We start from the raw sequence: 18,112 nt of genomic DNA, 5'->3' as shown, positions 1-18,112 counted from the left end.
GTCCGTTGGAGCAGTTAAGTCGGAAAGACTTGATTGAAGCTCAGAGGGCTGATCCAGCTATTGGTCCGGTGTTGAAAGGGATGGAGACCGGCACACCCATTTCAGATTTAAAAACTAAAAACCCTGAGGTTTCTCTACTACAGAGGGAGAGCCCTAAGATTCAAGTAAAGGATGGACTTTTATATAGAGTTGTGCAGAGATTAGACAAAAGGGTGTGTCAGTTGGTAATGCCTGGCAAATATCGATCTATGGTTCTAAGAGCCATGCATGATGATATAGGTCACTTTGGAACTGAACGTACCCTGGAGCTCATTAAAGACCGGTTTTACTGGCCCCGAATGGGTTTTGAAATCACACAGTACATTAAAACTTGTGGCAGGTGTGTGGCTAGAAAAACCTTGCCCCAAAGATCTGCACCTTTGCAACATATCACAAGTAAAGGCCCTTTGGACCTGGTGTGTATAGACTTTTTGTCGATAGATCCTGATGCGAAAGGTACCTCAAATGTGTTGGTTGTCACTGACCACTTCACGCGATATGCACAAGCCTTTACTACAAAAGATCAAAAGGCTTTAACAGTTGCAAAAGTGTTGTTCGAGAAATTTTTTGTACATTACGGACTGCCAGCTCGAATTCATTCTGACCAAGGGCGTGATTTTGAAAGCAGAGTGATCAAAGATCTGCTGGGAATGCTTGGTGTCCGTAAGTCAAGAACGTCTCCATACCATCCGCAAGGGGATGCACAACCCGAAAGGTTCAACCGCACATTGCTGTCTATGTTGGGAACCCTTGATTCAGACAAAAAGTCTAAATGGAGTCAACACATAAGCCAGCTTGTACATGCATATAATTGCACCCAAAATGATGCCACTGGGTTTTCCCCCTATTTTTTAATGTTTGGAAGAGAGGCGAGGTTACCCATTGATCTGTGCTTTGGTATATCCCCACATGGCGAAGATGAGGTAAAATACCACCAGTATGTAGACCAGATGAAGCACGAGTTGAAGAGTGCATATCAACTGGCAACCTCGACAGCTATTAAGAACCATCAGAGGAATAAGAGACTTTATGATGCTAGGGTCAGAAATCAAACTCTTGAAGTGAATGATAGAGTGTTAATACGTAACTTAGGGATCCCGGGCAAACACAAATTAAAAGACAGGTGGAATCCTTTACCTTACCAGGTGATTGGGAAACTTCCCAACTTGCCTGTGTATCGTGTAAAGCCAGAACAGGGTCCAGGTGTTGTAAAGACACTGCACCGTGACCACCTTTTGCCCATTGGTTACATGGTGAGATTGCCGATGATAAGCCAGGGACCAACTAAGAGACAAAGACCAGTGACACGAGCATCTCAGGGTGAAAAGATTGAAGAGACAAATGATCAGTCTTCGAAGGTACAAAACATTTGTGAGGGCTGGGCCTCTGAATCGGACGACGAGGGTCGTTGTACTTCGCCTCAGTTTACTTTTGAGCATTCAGGGTTGAGAGACAGATTGTCTAAACCTAGTAATAACTTATCTGTGCAAAATGAAACTGCTCCGGCTGATGCCTCGGTTCCTGATGTACCTGGGGAAGAAGACAGACAAGATGAGTTAGTTCAGAGAGAAGCAGAAATTCCTTTTTCACCTGTCCATGAGCCTGGGGTGGACTCAGGACTAGAGGGGGGAGACGTCCCTTCTTCTAGTATCATGGATGGGGATGAGGAATCTGCTTGTGAACGTAGAGCAAAGAGGAAAGTAAAACCTGTCATCCGCCTTAGCTATGATGAACCTGGAAAGCCGACAGATCAACCAGTAACAATAATACATAGAGGTATGATCATTCAGATCTCTTAGAATTGAGTAATAAGAGGTTCTTACTGTGCATTGCATTCAGATGACTTGATGCAAGTTTTTTAAATCATAGTAATGTCTATGTAACACATGCAGAGTTGGAGTCTGATGGGGACATCCAGACCCTTTAGGAGGGGGAGGATGTAGCCCTGGTAAAATGAACAATATTAATTGTTGCTCACAATATTAATAACTTTTGTTTGTTAGTTTTTTTTCTTTAAATAAAGTTCTGAAATCGATATAGTTTGTGTGAATTGGACACAGCAAAAACGTGGCTTCAATGCAAGTTTATCTAACTTGATGTGTTCACCTGTGTTCAGCTCGAAGCCTGATTTGTGTTGTAACATGCCTATCATCTAAGAGAAAAATGTGATTGGTGGAAGGGTTGAACGTGGGGCGTAGGAGTTTTTTCTTTGGAACGTTCGAGAGAGAAAAAAAGATCTGCTGAGATGTGCACGCTGAGTGTTGCTCGCTGTTTCTTTAAGTTATGCTTTTGTTTAAAGTGTAGTTTTTCTCTCGTCACCGTTACGAACTGAAGTATCGAGGGACTGTCGAGATCGCACACCATTATGTGCGTTTAATGAGTCAAGTTACTCTCAGTTTGTGTGCTGCGTTTGTTCATCGCGGGAGGATGGATCATTAACCAGAGACTGAGGCCCTTGGACAATGCTAGATTTCCTCATCTAGTCAAGTTCCTAAGACGCTCGTTGTTTTGCTGACAACGTTGGAGAAGCATTCTCATCTATCTACTCATCTGCTCCGTTCTCTTCTGCTCCTCGCGGATCAATCGGACTGAGTTACACTGAAGGATCGCTACAGGTTCGTAAGTACATTGTTTATACTTGCTCATCCGAGTGAAGGGGCATTTTGTTTAATGCCACAACGCTCCCAAGCACCGTCCAGGCCTGCAACCAGTGTTTTTTTTTTGCCAGTTTCGGTTGACATTGAGTCTGGGCCCAGTGAATACCGTTGCTGAACATTGAACGAGAATGGTATTTAATTAAGAGAAAACACTCGCTTAATGTTTGTGTTTGAACTATAGGGTAAACATTGTACCAATGAGTGTTTAGAACTATGAATATTGAGTGAATTCCACGGTCGAATATTTGTGTGAACAAGTTTAAGTGATTATAATTTTATTTTTATTTTTTTCCCTTTTTTTTCATATTTGAATGCTGTAGGAAAAATCATTAGAGTTGTGAGATTTTTCCCACGAAATCTGTCTTGTGTACATTTCTGGAAGGCTTAATTGTTTTACTTTTATGTTTAAAAGCTAATACATCTCCAGGGTTACATTGTTTGTTGAAATAAGACAAGTAAATTCACATTTTGAAGAATGTAATTTTATTTTCATTTAATTCATACTGATGCAAGTTTTCCTCACATTTATTTAAATTGATCACATTTCATTAGGCTTAAAGAAAATTAAAGGATCCATTTTGTTAATTTTCAGTCTTTTTGTTTGTTTAATTACAGATCACAGAGACAGGTGAAGTAATCTATCCATAGAGCTGGTTGAAATTAGATCAGTTTATAGAGATATTCTACGAACCCAGAGCCCTCTTCCTCCGTAAAGTGAAGAGAGTGCTACAAAGAAAAAGGAAAAACATTGAAGTGTTTCTAATCAGGATGCTTAAACAGTAGCATGAGGTAGAATGTGAAAATACTTAAAAGTGTGTGTGCGCGCGCGTTTGTGTGTGTGTGTGGCAACTGTGGTATAACAAACTACCCAGGACTTCTTGTATGCAAAATGAATGAATGCAATGGCCAAATGGAAATGAGTCATTGATTTCAAAAACTGACAGTCATAATAAAATATTCCCAGGCAAATGCTTCACAGAGTGCAAGCGACGACTCAGTTACATAATCACTGCATCCATCATTACAAATTATTGTCGGCCCATCAACTAAACACTACCTCAGTATTATTTGCTCATGAGTACATGTCCTCAATTGTCAACAACAGGACAAAAAAGCAAATAATGAAAACTCAACAAAGATGGCTTTCAAACAGGTGGAAGGTGAAGCAGAATAACTGTAGAGCTGCATGTGATGATGCTTCTGAAGAAGCTGTGGATGAGAAGCTCTCTACGGCTGAGAGGCTCTGAGGCGTGTGGAGAGCAGGAAGTTAATCAGCTCTCAGCGAGAGGACGTGCTTCAGTAGACCTCAGTGATGTGACATATGACTGACTGGACCAGCCTGCTCTCAGGTACATAACATTTACAGGTACAAAAACATACGGATAGACACACAACATGGACATCTAAACTGTGTGCAGTATTACAGTTTTTTTTTTTTCAATAAAAACATTAACAAGTCTGTATCAAGTCAAGTGTTATATCAAACTTATATTTATACATTGAAACTTTAGTTCCCTTAATACTATCCTCAAACCTAAATATAACTACTTTACATAACAAAAAACGTTAGTTACAAGATGTTTTTGAGCCATTAAACCCTCTGCTATCACTCATCCTAATCCTAACCATTTACCTAAAATGATATAGTTTCAAGATAAATGTTATTCAAGGCAGACAAGTGTAATCATAAGTACCAAAGTAGTCCAAAGTAGTGATTATTGCATTTAAGGTGCTCTCTGGTGGTATGGTTGGTATGAGGTGAGGTACAGAATAAAATATGAAGTTTCTTTAATAGCTAAAATGTTATTCCCACTCTGTAAAGGTACTCACATCTCATTTAAATTAATCTGTCCCTCAAAACACACATTACACATTTGGTTATGAATATGTATTGAGATAACTATTCTTACAATTTGGAAAATGTAGTGGTTACAGTCACTTCTGAGGTTGGAGATGAAGATCATTGAGTAAAGACTTTAATTTTGTTCTGCTCCTTACATAACTAATTCATTAACTGATGAACGTTGCACTTTTATTGAACTTAATCAATTGAAATTAATCAATGTTGAAATAAAAAAGACATTATTGTATCCTGTAAAGCTATTTTTGAAGTCAATTCATAACTGATGCTGTTATTGAACTACAATGAATCAACACTGTATTAAATTGAACTGAATAATAACACTGTTGGTATCTGTAGAGCTGTTGATGTATTTGTTTCATAACCAATGAATTTTGCAACATTTGTAAGAACATTTTCATCTGTTATACTAAAAATATTTTTCTGCACAGACGGTCCATGCTGATGTTCAGGTACTGCAGGTTTCTCACATTGTCAGGGTGAATAACTCTCTCACACTAATACAAAAGTAGATGTAGTCAAGGGTAAGTGCATCTTCTATGAAAGTGTTTAACAGCTGCTGCCATACTGTCAGTGGACACTGAAGAGAGATCCGAGCTGAGTTAGATTACTCAATCAGCTCAGGTTACTGTTTAAAGAGACCCTCCCTCTATAGTACGAGTTTGAGAAGACAAAATTCAGATAATAGCCGTCAGTACATAACTTTACCTGGCATCTACATGACATGTCTTATAAACCACACTACTGTCTGTACAACATTCCTTTGCCATTTCAAATACAAAGTGTCAAACGTGTTCCTCATTTTCTCATAGATACACAGAGGGACGCTTAAAACAACACATACAGAAAGACAAAAAAAAAGTGCACCTTACCTTTTTATAAACCAATTTAAAAGCTGCTATCATCCAAAGGCACAGATGATGGCAGATGATTTCTGTAAAGAGCTGAATAGAGGGTCACAGCTAATGTCTTCCTGAACTCAGGGAACATCTTTGCAAAGTTACGGAGACATTCGTGTCCTATGAAACTGTGAGACTTCCAACAGATGGGATGCATGCAGCTAAACACCTTGTGCCTCTTAATAATGAATGAAATGCAACTAGACTCTCAAATGCACATGCTGTCCATGTGCTCTGTAGTCATCACTGCTACCGCTCTCTATTGATATGTGTGTCTGGGAAAGAAAAAGCAACATCTTTCATACCAAAATCACTCAAACGCCGTACATAATACCATTTCATTATAATGTTCATTTCTAATTATACATAGACCAATCAATTACTTAAAGTACTATGCCAGTGAATGACTGCTCAACCTGGAAGGAGATCTGTAACGTGTGGTCAGTTTAGAGTTGTGGACCTCAAAACATAATAAAGGAGCCAGACTGGACGAATCTCTTGAGAAAATGCACTTTAAGTCCAGAATATAGAAGTATTTTTCCCCCACAGAGTTTGTTTTGCATGTTAGTGGGTTCACTGATGACATGAAAACAAATAAAAAATGAAACATCAAGCAGTTCAGAAAATGTTCAAATGTTATTTTTATATTTTTATTGATTTATTTTTTTATGTGAAATTATGCATTTGGGAAATGTGTTGTTTTGGTGCTCTGGATTACTGAATTATAGTAACTATATTATTTCTTAATGTATTTATATTATTGAGGATTTTCTGAATGCCCTGTTTATTTATTTATTTTCTAAATGTGTCATCTTTAGATCTCTTTGTTCATCTTAAATGACTTGAGGTGATGTTTCATAATGTGTCTAGGTCTGTATCTCTGTGATAAAAGACTCTCTTGTTTGAGGAGGTATGTAAAGTCAAAGGTCACAATTACAGACTCATTGAAACTGAGTGATTAGTGCAGAGAATAACTACAGCAGATCTGAAGACTACCTTTGGGACGTCCTTCAAACAGGGTTATATGCATTCTAGCAGTGTCATATCCCAACACAAACGGCCTCTTCAACCTGGGATGAGAACAGCATGTGTGTGTGCAGGGATGGGCAGTATTTCAGACACATGTATTTAAAATACGTATTTGAAATAGAAAATGCTAGATTGTACAGTCCTCACGTTATCTGCTGCTGTACAGCTCCATTCAGCTCTGAGTGAGAGAAGGGGAGGATGTCATGCTCAGCTGTACTCGATGATTACAGGTAATAAAATACCGCATCATTCAGATTTGCCTTTAGTTAACATTAAAGAAGAAAAGAGAGGAGAATACATATCATGGCAATGATATAAAAAGTGAATCGACTGGACTTTTTCTAAATTGTTTACATAGACGGGCCTATGGGGAAAGTGAATATATCCGTGCAGCTTTTAATGGGCAGGAATTATGGGAACATTGGCATGAAAACGGAAGCATGGATGAATGAGTCATAGAAGTTCTTATAAGAGTGTGTGTGTGTGTGTGTGTGTGTGTAGGCTATACTTCTATGTCTCTCGATAGATTCAGTTGTTGGAGATGGGTTAATAATCCTTGACAAGTATTGTTGCTTCTTTCTGATTATTTTTCTGTCTACATTTAAAATCAAAACATTGATAATTTGAATTGTTGTGATGCTAAAATTTTCCAAATTGGTGTCCAATGATGATAAATAAATATTTGATTGCTGATTATTGTACCCTAATTGAAGTAGCTGTTAGCTGATTGTTATATTATATTATATTATATTATATTATATTATATTATATTATATTATATTATATTATATTATATTATATTCCCATTAGTTCATGCCACTGTTAACACTTTCCAGTTTTTCAGTTTGGTCAGATGACGTTAAGCTTTTATAGCACCTAAAAATGAATTATATTTAACATTTAAATTAAATATAATTTGTTGGATTTTGTTAACTATGTCAATTAATTTCATAATTATTTATTTTGTCTTTGTATTGCCGAAAGTCATGAGAAGTACTTAGAATTAAATTAAAATATAAGTTGTATGTCATGTATTTAAATATATGTAATTATACATTTGTAATCACGAATTTGCAATTTAGTACATTTAAAATACATTAACTTTAAATGTTATATCAAATAACAAACTACAGTTAAAATTATAATCAAGTACTTCACGTCGGTGTTATTATGATAGTCCAATGCAATCTCATGAGAAAAAATTAACTATTCCATGAAGTGGGGATTTCGTATGAATTTGTACAGAAGTATACCATTTTTAGAAGAAAAAAACGTGAGTATGAAAATATAATTTATATTACAACGCAAACAAAACATACAAGGCTCAATTATAAGTATGAGAAGCGATGAAAAGTGGGAGGAAACACAGAAGGAAACTGAAACATTCTGTCAGTCACTTGACATTCCTGCAATGAGGATGAAGGCAAACACACGCAAGCGCCCTGTTATAAAATCAGCTGCCTTTGACTGCTGTGTTGTCACATCTCCCTTAGACAAAGAGAATAGCAAACAACCAGCACATGGAGTATAAAACAGAAATAAGCCCAACAGCTGTACCGTCCTGTTTTAGACACACTATTGTGTGTTGATTTCAGGTTTTCCACTCAATCCATGGAAAAAGAAAAGAGCTAGGATGAGCAGATGTCAATGTTAGCTAGAGCAGTGTTTCTCAACTGTTCTTATCCCTGCTCCACAGATCTCACACCCGTCATGATTAGGTTGCGTAATCTTTTAAAAGTGAATTATTTAGTATTTGTCTATATACATGCAGCCACAAACAAACTCATCTGCATCTTGGATGGCCTTGGATGGATTACATATTTATTTTTTGGAGGTGAACTTTGTTAAATCTTGTGTTATACACGTAGTGCTTGATTTTAGCTGTAGTGTAATAATGATATAAATAAACTGGTAAAGTGTATTCGATAATAGACTTTACCAATATTAAAAAGCAAAAGAAGTAATTATAAATCATATACAGTAGTTCAACTAATTATGTTTAATATAGATTTAAACTAAAATACATTCACATATTATATGAGGGCCAAGCAGAGGGTTCATGACATAACTGTCTGCTATGATGTCATCACTAATCCACTTCTAAAAAAAGAGCTCCTTAAAAGTAGCCTATTCCTTTAATAAGCACTTTTTTTAAAAGCATGCTGAAGTGTACTTTTTTCACAAGGGTATTTAGTATTTTCTAGTTAAAATGAATGTATTTGCGAGCAGTGATTTTAAAGAAGGTAAATGTGTGGAGGCAGACACACCTTCACTCAACAGCTGCAGCTTTACTCTGTGGTTAGTTCAACAGCTGGAAAACGTCTGGCCACATAAATAAATAGAAAGGACTGATTTCAACCCACACAAGGAGTTTAGAGTGAAGCAACATTTAACAATGGTGTATTATCAATAATATATGTAATTTATAAATTAATATAACAAACTGTGATTTTATGTTTGTTTAGTTTTATATCATAATCTTCATGTTTGACGTGAACTTTCTGCCATTAATGCTAGCAATAGCCTAAAGAAGTGAAGCTGCCATTTATAGCTCTGCACATTTGCATGGTCAGTTTTCCTCTTCTGGAGTCTAACATCTTGAAAATATAAAATACAGAACTGAAAAAATAAAATAAAATAAATAAATACAGAAACTTTGGAATTGTATAAAGTTTTTATAATTACAATATCATGTGTAATCTGTGGTGTCAAGTCATTTGGAGCCTCATCAAACGTGCACATGTGCATCCGGTCCCTCTGAAGCTGAGCAACGTTTACCTGAAGTAAATTCACCCTGGTACATAACTTCTGGTACAGAGCCGGTTTTGTTACTAACATACACTTTAAGTTACGTGTGTTCTTAACAGCTTACTCTAAATGAAGGGTTAGGGTTCGGGTAATCCTGCTTTCTGGCCTGACTGTTGGAAGGCCAGACTGAATTTGGGAGACAGTACCAAACAGAAGCTCAAACAGCCTTTGCAGATATAAATGTAGACTAGGCTATCCTGCATCAAACTAATGCTGAACTCTTGGCACTTCTCCTCCACCCACAATATACAGACCGGCTACTTTAAAACTGCTTATGAAGACATTTTGCAAGCTGTAAACCTCCACTTTTGGTTTGGAGAAAAATGCTGACTACAAGCCTGCATGGGTGAGTTTGACTCGAGGCCTGACTCTCTTAAAACAAAGAGTCTTTCTGTGTGGATCGAGGGGAGTAACAGTATCCCGAGCCATTAAATCCACGTTTGCATTTGTTTGAGTCAGTGGAGCCGCTTGAGTGTCGTCTCTCATCTCTAGATGCTCATTAAACCGTTCTGCTCCTCCAGCTCTGCTATTAGACATGTGTGATGCTTCCATGAACACCCAGCAGCTCCACAACAGCAGTCTGAATTTGTCGAGCACAATAATGGTGTGACTAATGAATTCAAGACAAGTGGACAGGGCACTATAATAATGCATTTAAAGCTCCGGTGACCAGACATGAGACACTTTAAATATTGCACAGGAATACAGATCTGCCACACTGGTCTAATATCAGACTGGAGTATTTACTCAGCTGCCTGATGCTGATGATGCTGTCCCATAAACTGTCCCACACACACTGAGTTCAGGGGTCGAGAAGAAAAACTTGAAAAAGAAGCAACACTTACCAGGGCAGTTGATCAGTTGATCAGTTTCTCAAAGCTTGCGCGTTTCATTCAGTAAGACAGCACATTTGGTCTTGAGAGTGTCCACTGTGCGATGTTCACGGTGGATCTGGAACGTGCTAGACACGGCTGTAGCCTGAAATGAGCTGAGCCCACATCTCTTCGTCAGTCAAGCAGCATAGTTTCTGCCGGGCAAAAGTCCAACCAGACACGAAACCCGTCTATTTCTGTCTGCCATATGAGCGGCAGGGTTGTGCTTTTCAAGACATTCTGCGGTCAAACATGTAATTGCAGAGTGACCGGGTATGGTAAAATGTAATTGTAGACTTCATCGGATCCAGCCCAGCTGCCAACGGTACATGGTCAAGAACTTTAAACTCCTTAAAAACAACTCAAGTCCCATAAATAAATGTGGGCCTGGAATCCAGATGTGGAATAGGGGAGGAACGAGAGAGGTAACAGACGCTGGGGAAAACAGTTAGGAGAGCCAGAGCTGCTGCTGCGATGGGAAAGAAAACGTTTCTCTTTTTCTTATGTGACAAGATGACTGTTTTTTTAAATATCTTAAAAGAGGCGAGATTTTGGGAGGAGCTGTCTGGGCTCAGTTATTCCTAGACTTTTACCATTAAACTTTCAGGGTATCTGATTTCGCCTAAGCTACTCTGTGGAAAAAATCAGCCATGGAAAAAAAAAAACGCCTATGAAAACAAGCTGAGGAACGCATAGTCCGTTTCATCGGACTGCATCAAAAGCAGATTTAGATCTGCATGCAGACCTTGATGCTCAAATATACATTAAAAAAAGAAGAAGAATGAAATAGGGAAGACAAATGGCCCTTTTACAGTTTTATGGCTTACTGAAAAAAGACTAGTGACTCTCTGGGTGTTTATAAAGAAGGAGATCCTTGCTCACACTGTTACGATTTATTTTCATCTGCAATGACTAAATGACAAACAGCTGCTCACTATTAAGAGTGCTCTCTTCAATGGCTTGCTTAGAACTAAGAATGTTACAAAACCCTGCGAAAAAAGAAAGAGAGAAAGAAAGAAACAATCCCTGATTTCAAGCCTGCCACGATCTTCCATGCAAACTTTCCATGTGGATACCGCAAGAGCCTCCACAGCTGAGTTCATCCAAATGGATTGCACGGAGACCACAAAAACAACTAGTGAAAAAAATTATTTCTTTGAAATAATGGCTATAATTTTGGGTTATATAATGTGCTCAAAGAACACCAACTTCCAGTAAATTGCCATTAACCACAAGCACACCAGAAGTGCATATCTTTCTTCTTAGTTTCAACAGTATGTGTGCAGGAAAACCATTCCTTATTTTTTTTATTTTATTTTAAATAATTTTTAGTTTAAATGGACAGACTGATGAAACACCTCGATGTATAATTACAGACATAGCTGGTAATAACTGATTACATATAATCTGGATTACAGCACATTCCAAAAATTAACAATTAACAATTTTTAATACTCAAAAACAGTTACCTTTTTTTATTGATTACATGATTACATATTATTCACACAATAGCAATTGTTCTAAATATTTTGATATTTTGATACATCATTTCTTAAATGGTCATTTCCGATATAGCCTATGGCTTCAGAAAGTCTTCCAGTTTTGTGCACGTTCACACAAAGAACAGTCTTAGGTGGCTACACCGCATCTGACCACTGAATTTACAGATATTATATCAGCTTTAACAACTGTTTTAACATTGCATCAACTACTGATGAACACATTACTAATAACTCTATAACAAAGAGTTTAAAGTTGAATTGGTGTTTGTTATATCATCAGAAAAGTGAAAGATTATTTTTGTGATTCTGATTTACTATCACCGAAGAAATGAGACACTCGAAACATGGTCAAATGACAAGATTATTTATTTATGTTTTAAAACAGTTCTTTCTAAAGAGGATATGAATAGTTTAAATATTAAACTAGTGCATCCTGCTCCAGACATGAATGATCCTCATCTGCTGCTGGTGAAAAACCCCACAGACACAGTTTGAAGAAAGAAGCGTGTTCAAACAAACCCCTGAAGTTAGGAACACCGTTAGTAATACTTCTGTCACTAAGGGTTGCTTAGCTTATAGCGTTTGTTTCAACTAGCTGCATCATATCAGCAGCTTTATATCTATCTTTAAACAACCATCAATTTTCAATAAATTCAATTCTTTTAAAATGAGACTCATTCTGCCATCTGTTGGACTATGAAGGTACAACACTTTCTCATCTGGACAGGTCAGAAAAGGTCTAAACTGACAGGACTTGATGAATGATTGAAGGTATTTGATGGTTTAGCTAATGCATTTTAAACCTATAATGTCAGCAAAGCTGTAACAAGCTCTATTATGACAGGATTATATCAAGTCCAAGGCTTTTTGGAGTTCACTCAATAGTTTTGTTTTGTCTTGTCATTTCCTGATGTTAATGGCCTTTATCTTCACCTGCTCCAGGTTTACACCAGCCCCTGCAGATGTGAAGCGATACCATGAGACTCAATTAGAGAGAGGATGCTGAATGAAGTCCTGTTTGTGAGTCCTGTGGGATTGTTTGTATGTGTGCCGTTCAGCAGGTCTCACCTGTTTGTTCAGAAAGCTGAGTGAGAACAGAACAGATGCTCTCCCAAAGCAACCTTTTCAATCCACAATGCCTTTCATCTTCTCAGAGGTTCCTAACAACCACTAAATTAATATCTATTGTATTTCCCATTTATTATCACAACCTACACAAGCATGAAGGCACATATGTACATCCGTCCTTGAGTCTTGAACAGTCTGGATTTATTCAGTCCTCACAAAGATGGAGAATAAACACTCAATGTCTTTATGAATCTGATTTATTTTGTATAAAAATCTAGATGTCTCTGTATTTTAGACACTCTGTCAATACATAAGGATTAATAACACAAGTGCTTAAGTGCATTTTTTAATTCCCGCCTTGTTGAGAGAGGCCATTGCCGAGAACACCGCTGTTTCTGCTTGGAAAGTGAGACCATTTCTGTAGCTGTAGTTGTTCTGTTCTCTCCGACTGAAAATGATTTGGCCCCGAGTTCACAGCTGAAACAGAAGACAGCAATAATCAATCAAATCACATAACTATCAGGGACTCATGCCCACAGGAGAAACTCTGAGAAGTGTTGTCATACCCCCCTGACTGGAGCCGCTCACATCCGCGAGTTTCTCCTCCGACGGCCGAAAGCTTGGGAGCCCACGTTAGTCGGGACGAAGTTGCTGTTGCCCATCCCACCGGAGCGGCTCAGGAAGTCTGCCAGACGGTGAGTGACACACGTGGCTGTGTTACACGCGCGCTTCTGCTTGCTTCAACACAGACGAGACCAGACTTCAGCACACACTCTCCTGTTATACATCTACAACAGTCATTAGATTACTTTCATGCATTATATTCATAGGTTTATTTATCATATAAACAGAGATTATGTATATTAAATCCATTATTAACTGCTCACATTCACAGATGTCATTTCAGACGTCTTACCTGCAGAAATCTTCATGCATTGGATGTTTATTTGTAGAGACACTCAATGATAACACGCATATAAAATGACTTCAAATTAACGTAGCTAATAATTTGACAAAGTAAGAGTTCCTGATATAAAAAAATAACTTTATTGAACTTAAACACTGTTTTTATTATTATTTTCAATATTTTGTATAATACATGTATTCAGTTATTCAAGAGGCATGTGTAAAATGCACAGAAAACTATTCCTGAATTTTTGTGCGGAAGAAATTTTATCTAGATTTTTAACATGCCTTTCTCTGCCAAAAGAAAGAAAGAAAGAAAGAAAGAAAGAAAGGGAGCACTGCAACCAGCCGTTTGTGTGCGATCAGTCAAGCAGGCAGAATCCACATGCAACGGGACCGTAGAGCATACGCTTAGGGTTAGATGGTGTTAAAAGTTTCTTCGTAGCTTGTAAACTGATTGCCCTCGAGCAGGCTGCGTTTCTTGCCGGGTGTACCGGCGCCCACGTCCGTCTGCGGGAAAGTTTGCAATTTGTGCAGCTCCTGGGAGAGTTTTCCCAGCACGCAGGTGCTGAGATTGGAGCAACGCTTGGACAGGAATCTGCCCTGGCTGTCGGGAGAAACACACATGCACACAGGCGTATCATCACACACATGCAGGGTCCCACCCAGACCACCGTTAGAGTTCATACACTGCATGCATCAGGTTAAGAGAGAGAACATGCTGTGCGTCTTCAGACGGGAAAACTAACGAACAAAACTCTTGGGGTTAACATGCAGCCATTCCAGTGAAGGGGAAGATTGACATGCTGCTGCTGTTAGGACATTCCCTCGGCAAGCAGACAGGGTTTTACTGCATTATACTGAAATAAAAGAAGATACACCTCATTCGGGCAGAGAGACTTTGTCACACATTTCAGTGGATTCCTCACTTTACTAACTCTGCTAGAAGTGGCAGGCAGTTTGGATCTACTTTGACTGCCTCTTGCAGAATGAAAGCAGAAGTGGGATGTTTAAAAGAAACACTCTTTCCACTGAAAACCCTCCAGTGAGAAAATACAGCAGAAGCTGTGAGAGGATGCTGAGGTCGTACCTGTTGTCATCATTCGTCTGCTCCAGTTCCTCCGCTGTCATCTGCACTACGTTTTTGACTATAGCACTCAGTAATCTCCGTGCTTCGTAGTCCATGAGCGCAAATCTGTCTGTCAGAGATTCTGAACCAGGTCTGAAGATCAAACAGTGACGGAGAAGAGCAAGAGTTTGCCACCTGATGAGATACAGCTGAAGAAGCCATCAGCTAATGCCACGGACAGAAAATGAGTTGAGTTTACCTTGCTGGAGCAGCGTTTGAGCTGGACATCTGGCACACCACTGTGGCGTAAGCGACAAGGAAGGCAGAGATCTTCAACATAAACATGGTACCCTGAGACAAAAATACAGTGATGCTTTAAAACGGAGGATTTGGAAATTCACTGATCTTTCTCTCAGGTTCTGTGAGGGTGGACTGCTATGAATATCTGCCGACTAGGTTCCTCTCCTTGTTCCTCATTCACTCCTTTAACCAGTTAGTAGAAGGAAAGATGTCCCTGTCCAAAAGCACAAAGAATTATATTTCATAAAAAGTCAGTTTTTAGAGGTCTTACCTCACCTTGTCTTGCTGCTTGATAAAAATATTGATTCTCTTTTTCACCTGGTGACTGCCTTGATACTACTGTGTGCAGCTTCAGTGGTCAAGCCCCTATATATTCACTATGAGGAGTTATGTAGTATCAGTGTAGGTGTTTAATTATCTCCCACTGGCCAATCATCAGACAGACAGGCAGCAGGCAGCCAATCGTGGCTCTGGCACACTGATAATGTCTAAAGATTTACTGTGACGTCATCCTTTGGCCACTAAGTGCTCCATTCAGTAAACTCACGCTCTTCGCTATCTGCACTTGCATCTGCATGTGGGTCATTCATTTAGCTTAAACTGAATAAATGCTCTGAATACTATGAGATCAATACTTCACTGTCATCCACAGCTGTATCAGTGCGACTCATGGAGGCCATCTGCTGGTGAGAGAGGAGCACTACTAGCTCTCAGCTTTTCATGATCAGTTATTACACTGTTCTAGCTTTTACTTCAGATTTGTGTGTGAATCTTACAGGAGCTTAACTCATCAGTTGAAGAATTGTGTTGAGATGTCTTATCTGTTTCATACATTTTTGATTACACTTTACAATAAGGTTCCTTTTGTTAACCAGTTAACTACATTAGTCAATATTGACTATCAATGATATTGTTAATAACTGTTAATTTACTGTGTTACCTACTGTATATTTAATCTGACGTATTAAAGGAATTCATAAAATAGTGTGAATCTGAGCATCAATCTTTATGTGTGCGTGTGGTTTTATGAGGACAGCTGGAAAAAGCATGTGTAAATATTTAATGCAGTAAAAACAGAATGCTTTACAAAAATTAAGATCTCACTCGATAACATTAGTTCAATGTTATGAACTTAAATTAATAAATGCTGGTAATAAATTAATATAAATATATATTATGTCATGTCTGTGCTGTATCTGTATTTCTTTTAGGACACTTATGTTGAAGTTTAATTTCGGGTTTTCATATCCTGCATTTAGTTCCAGTTTATATTGATTTCTGCAGTGATAATTAGGTTAATCTGTGTCTTGTCTGGCTCATTTATAGCTCTGTATGTGTCTTTGATAATGGGATAGTTAACCCCACAAATCTGCAGTTAATTTACTCACTCGCAGGTCATCCAAGATGTTGTTCACTCTTTTCTTCAGATGAACAGTAAAGATGATTTTTAGCTCAATTTGTGTTTTTTCTTTGGTGGTTCATAAAATATCAAGAGCTATCGTCATCTGAGAGTCTGAAAAAGCAAGGCTCCTGATGATGAAGTAAAATTATGAGTTTGTGAGAGAGACTGAACATTATTTAAAACATTATTACCTGTAATCTAGGGCCTCAGACGAATGGTCCGAAGTGATGTCCAGTTCATCTAATAGGAGTGAATGGTCTGAATCAGTTCTGAGTCCAGTCGGCTTCACAGTTTTCCTCTGTTCTTCAGCTCGGCCTTGGTCTTCTCCTTCACTGCTCTCCAACCAGACTGAAGAACAGCTTCTATCTTCAAGCCATCAGGCTGAATAACAACCTGCTATCCTTCCTCTAAAACCAGAATACACGCTGCTCTTAAGTTTACTTTTATTGTACTTGCACTGCCACTTTTTAATATTCCTTCATGTAGCTCTGTGACGCTCCACAATGACATTTTAAACACAGCTCCACCCCAATAATCTTATATTAGCACCCCAGGACTACTTATAACTCCTAACACTGTCTACCCTTATTGTATCTGTTACTGACACGTATTTGTATGTAATGCTCTGTCTGTGTCTGTTCTGCCTATGGGCACTGAAGTCCCTCAAAAGGGGCGGTCACACTAGGCTTTGAACATGGGCGGGAGCAAGATATAACGGTTTCCCCTCATTTATCACAACATGGAGTAATAAGTGCTTGTACTTTTGCTACTGCATCGAAAGTGTCTTTTTATATTGTACTCTCGGTCTCTCTCTCTCTCTCTCTCTCTCTCTCTCTCTCTATATATATAAATATATACACATTAAGAAATTTATAAAAATGTGTCCTCATTCAAATGTACCATCTGTTCCTGTTTCCATTGGCACTGCGAACCATGCAGCTTCTTTTTTAATTTTATTTTTATAATCTTTTAAAGATGTATTACTTAAAATAGGACGCTGCGCTACACCTAAAATTAGCGTTTCCTTAATTTTTGAATTTCCCTACAGAGAGGTACTGGTCCCACAGTAGAATTCGCACGTCAGAGTTCACCAAACTTGAACTTTGGAACGCAGGTAAAAAACGAAATTTTTTGCAGGAGCTTGCGTTTCTGGTCTGACTGGTCTGGAATGAAAAGTGAAGTGTGATCGCCCCTAAAGTCTCAGTGCCCTCCACGTATGTCTGTCTGTTTATGTCTTAGCTTCATCACAAGCATTTCGATGCCCTGTTTTCCCCAGTGTTAACTATGCAAATGATAAATAAATGCCTCTTGACCTCTTGACCTCCAGGCCCTCTCCAGCTCAGGTCCTAGCTCTCCTTCGCTTCTCCTGGGATCCTTTATCACGTCCTCCCACCTGGACCTTTTGTTTCTTTTTTGGGAAATGGCTGGCAGAGGTTATGTTACATCTTTTATCTGTCTGTGCTTCTTTAGGACTCATGTTGTTGAAGTGCATGCATTCTTTCATTATGACTCTAAATCAATTTAGCACTGTGATGCAGTTTGATAAGAAAATAATTAAAATACAATTATTTGTGAGATCATACAATTCATTATAAAGAGCACTCTATTTTAAGATATATAAGGTTCAAGTAAGTTGCTACCAACAAGTTCATGCATGCTAAGTTTTTCCCTCTTTTGTTGTCAGTGGATGGCGCTGCAGC

At 38.4% G+C, this 18,112-nt stretch overlaps 2 protein-coding genes across 4 annotated transcripts in view; both read right to left on the bottom strand.

Moving 5' to 3' along the window:
• LOC127947396 (protein inscuteable homolog) overlaps nucleotides 1–10,605 on the bottom strand; it is a 53,873-nt gene extending 43,268 nt beyond the window's left edge. Inside the window, exon 1 of the mRNA XM_052544501.1 lies at nucleotides 10,139–10,605. The gene's annotated coding sequence lies outside the window, so the exon portion shown is untranslated. The remainder of the gene's footprint in view (nucleotides 1–10,138) is intronic.
• Nucleotides 10,606–12,974: 2,369 nt separating this feature from the next.
• On the bottom strand, nucleotides 12,975–15,365 carry LOC127947413 (calcitonin gene-related peptide-like). 3 transcript variants are annotated; one of them, XM_052544528.1, is made up of 5 exons: nucleotides 15,282–15,361; nucleotides 14,970–15,061; nucleotides 14,732–14,863; nucleotides 13,302–13,473; nucleotides 12,975–13,212 (listed from the first exon to the last, which is right to left on the bottom strand). In XM_052544528.1, the coding sequence occupies exons 2-4, from the start codon at nucleotides 15,053–15,055 to the stop codon at nucleotides 13,320–13,322; spliced, it is 372 nt and encodes a 123-aa protein (XP_052400488.1). In that variant the 5' UTR covers nucleotides 15,056–15,061; nucleotides 15,282–15,361; the 3' UTR covers nucleotides 12,975–13,212; nucleotides 13,302–13,319. The 3 variants fall into 3 exon arrangements, with proteins under 3 accessions (XP_052400488.1, XP_052400486.1, XP_052400485.1); XM_052544526.1 differs by lacking the exon at nucleotides 12,975–13,212 and having other exon boundaries at nucleotides 13,331–14,248; nucleotides 15,287–15,365; XM_052544525.1 differs by lacking the exon at nucleotides 12,975–13,212 and having other exon boundaries at nucleotides 13,331–14,248.
• Between the last annotated feature and the right edge of the window lie 2,747 nt (nucleotides 15,366–18,112).

This window comes from Carassius gibelio, chromosome A25 (assembly GCF_023724105.1).
Source record: "Carassius gibelio isolate Cgi1373 ecotype wild population from Czech Republic chromosome A25, carGib1.2-hapl.c, whole genome shotgun sequence".
NCBI classification, from domain to species: domain Eukaryota; kingdom Metazoa; phylum Chordata; class Actinopteri; order Cypriniformes; family Cyprinidae; genus Carassius; species Carassius gibelio.
This window is presented reverse-complemented; position numbering and strand designations above follow the sequence as displayed.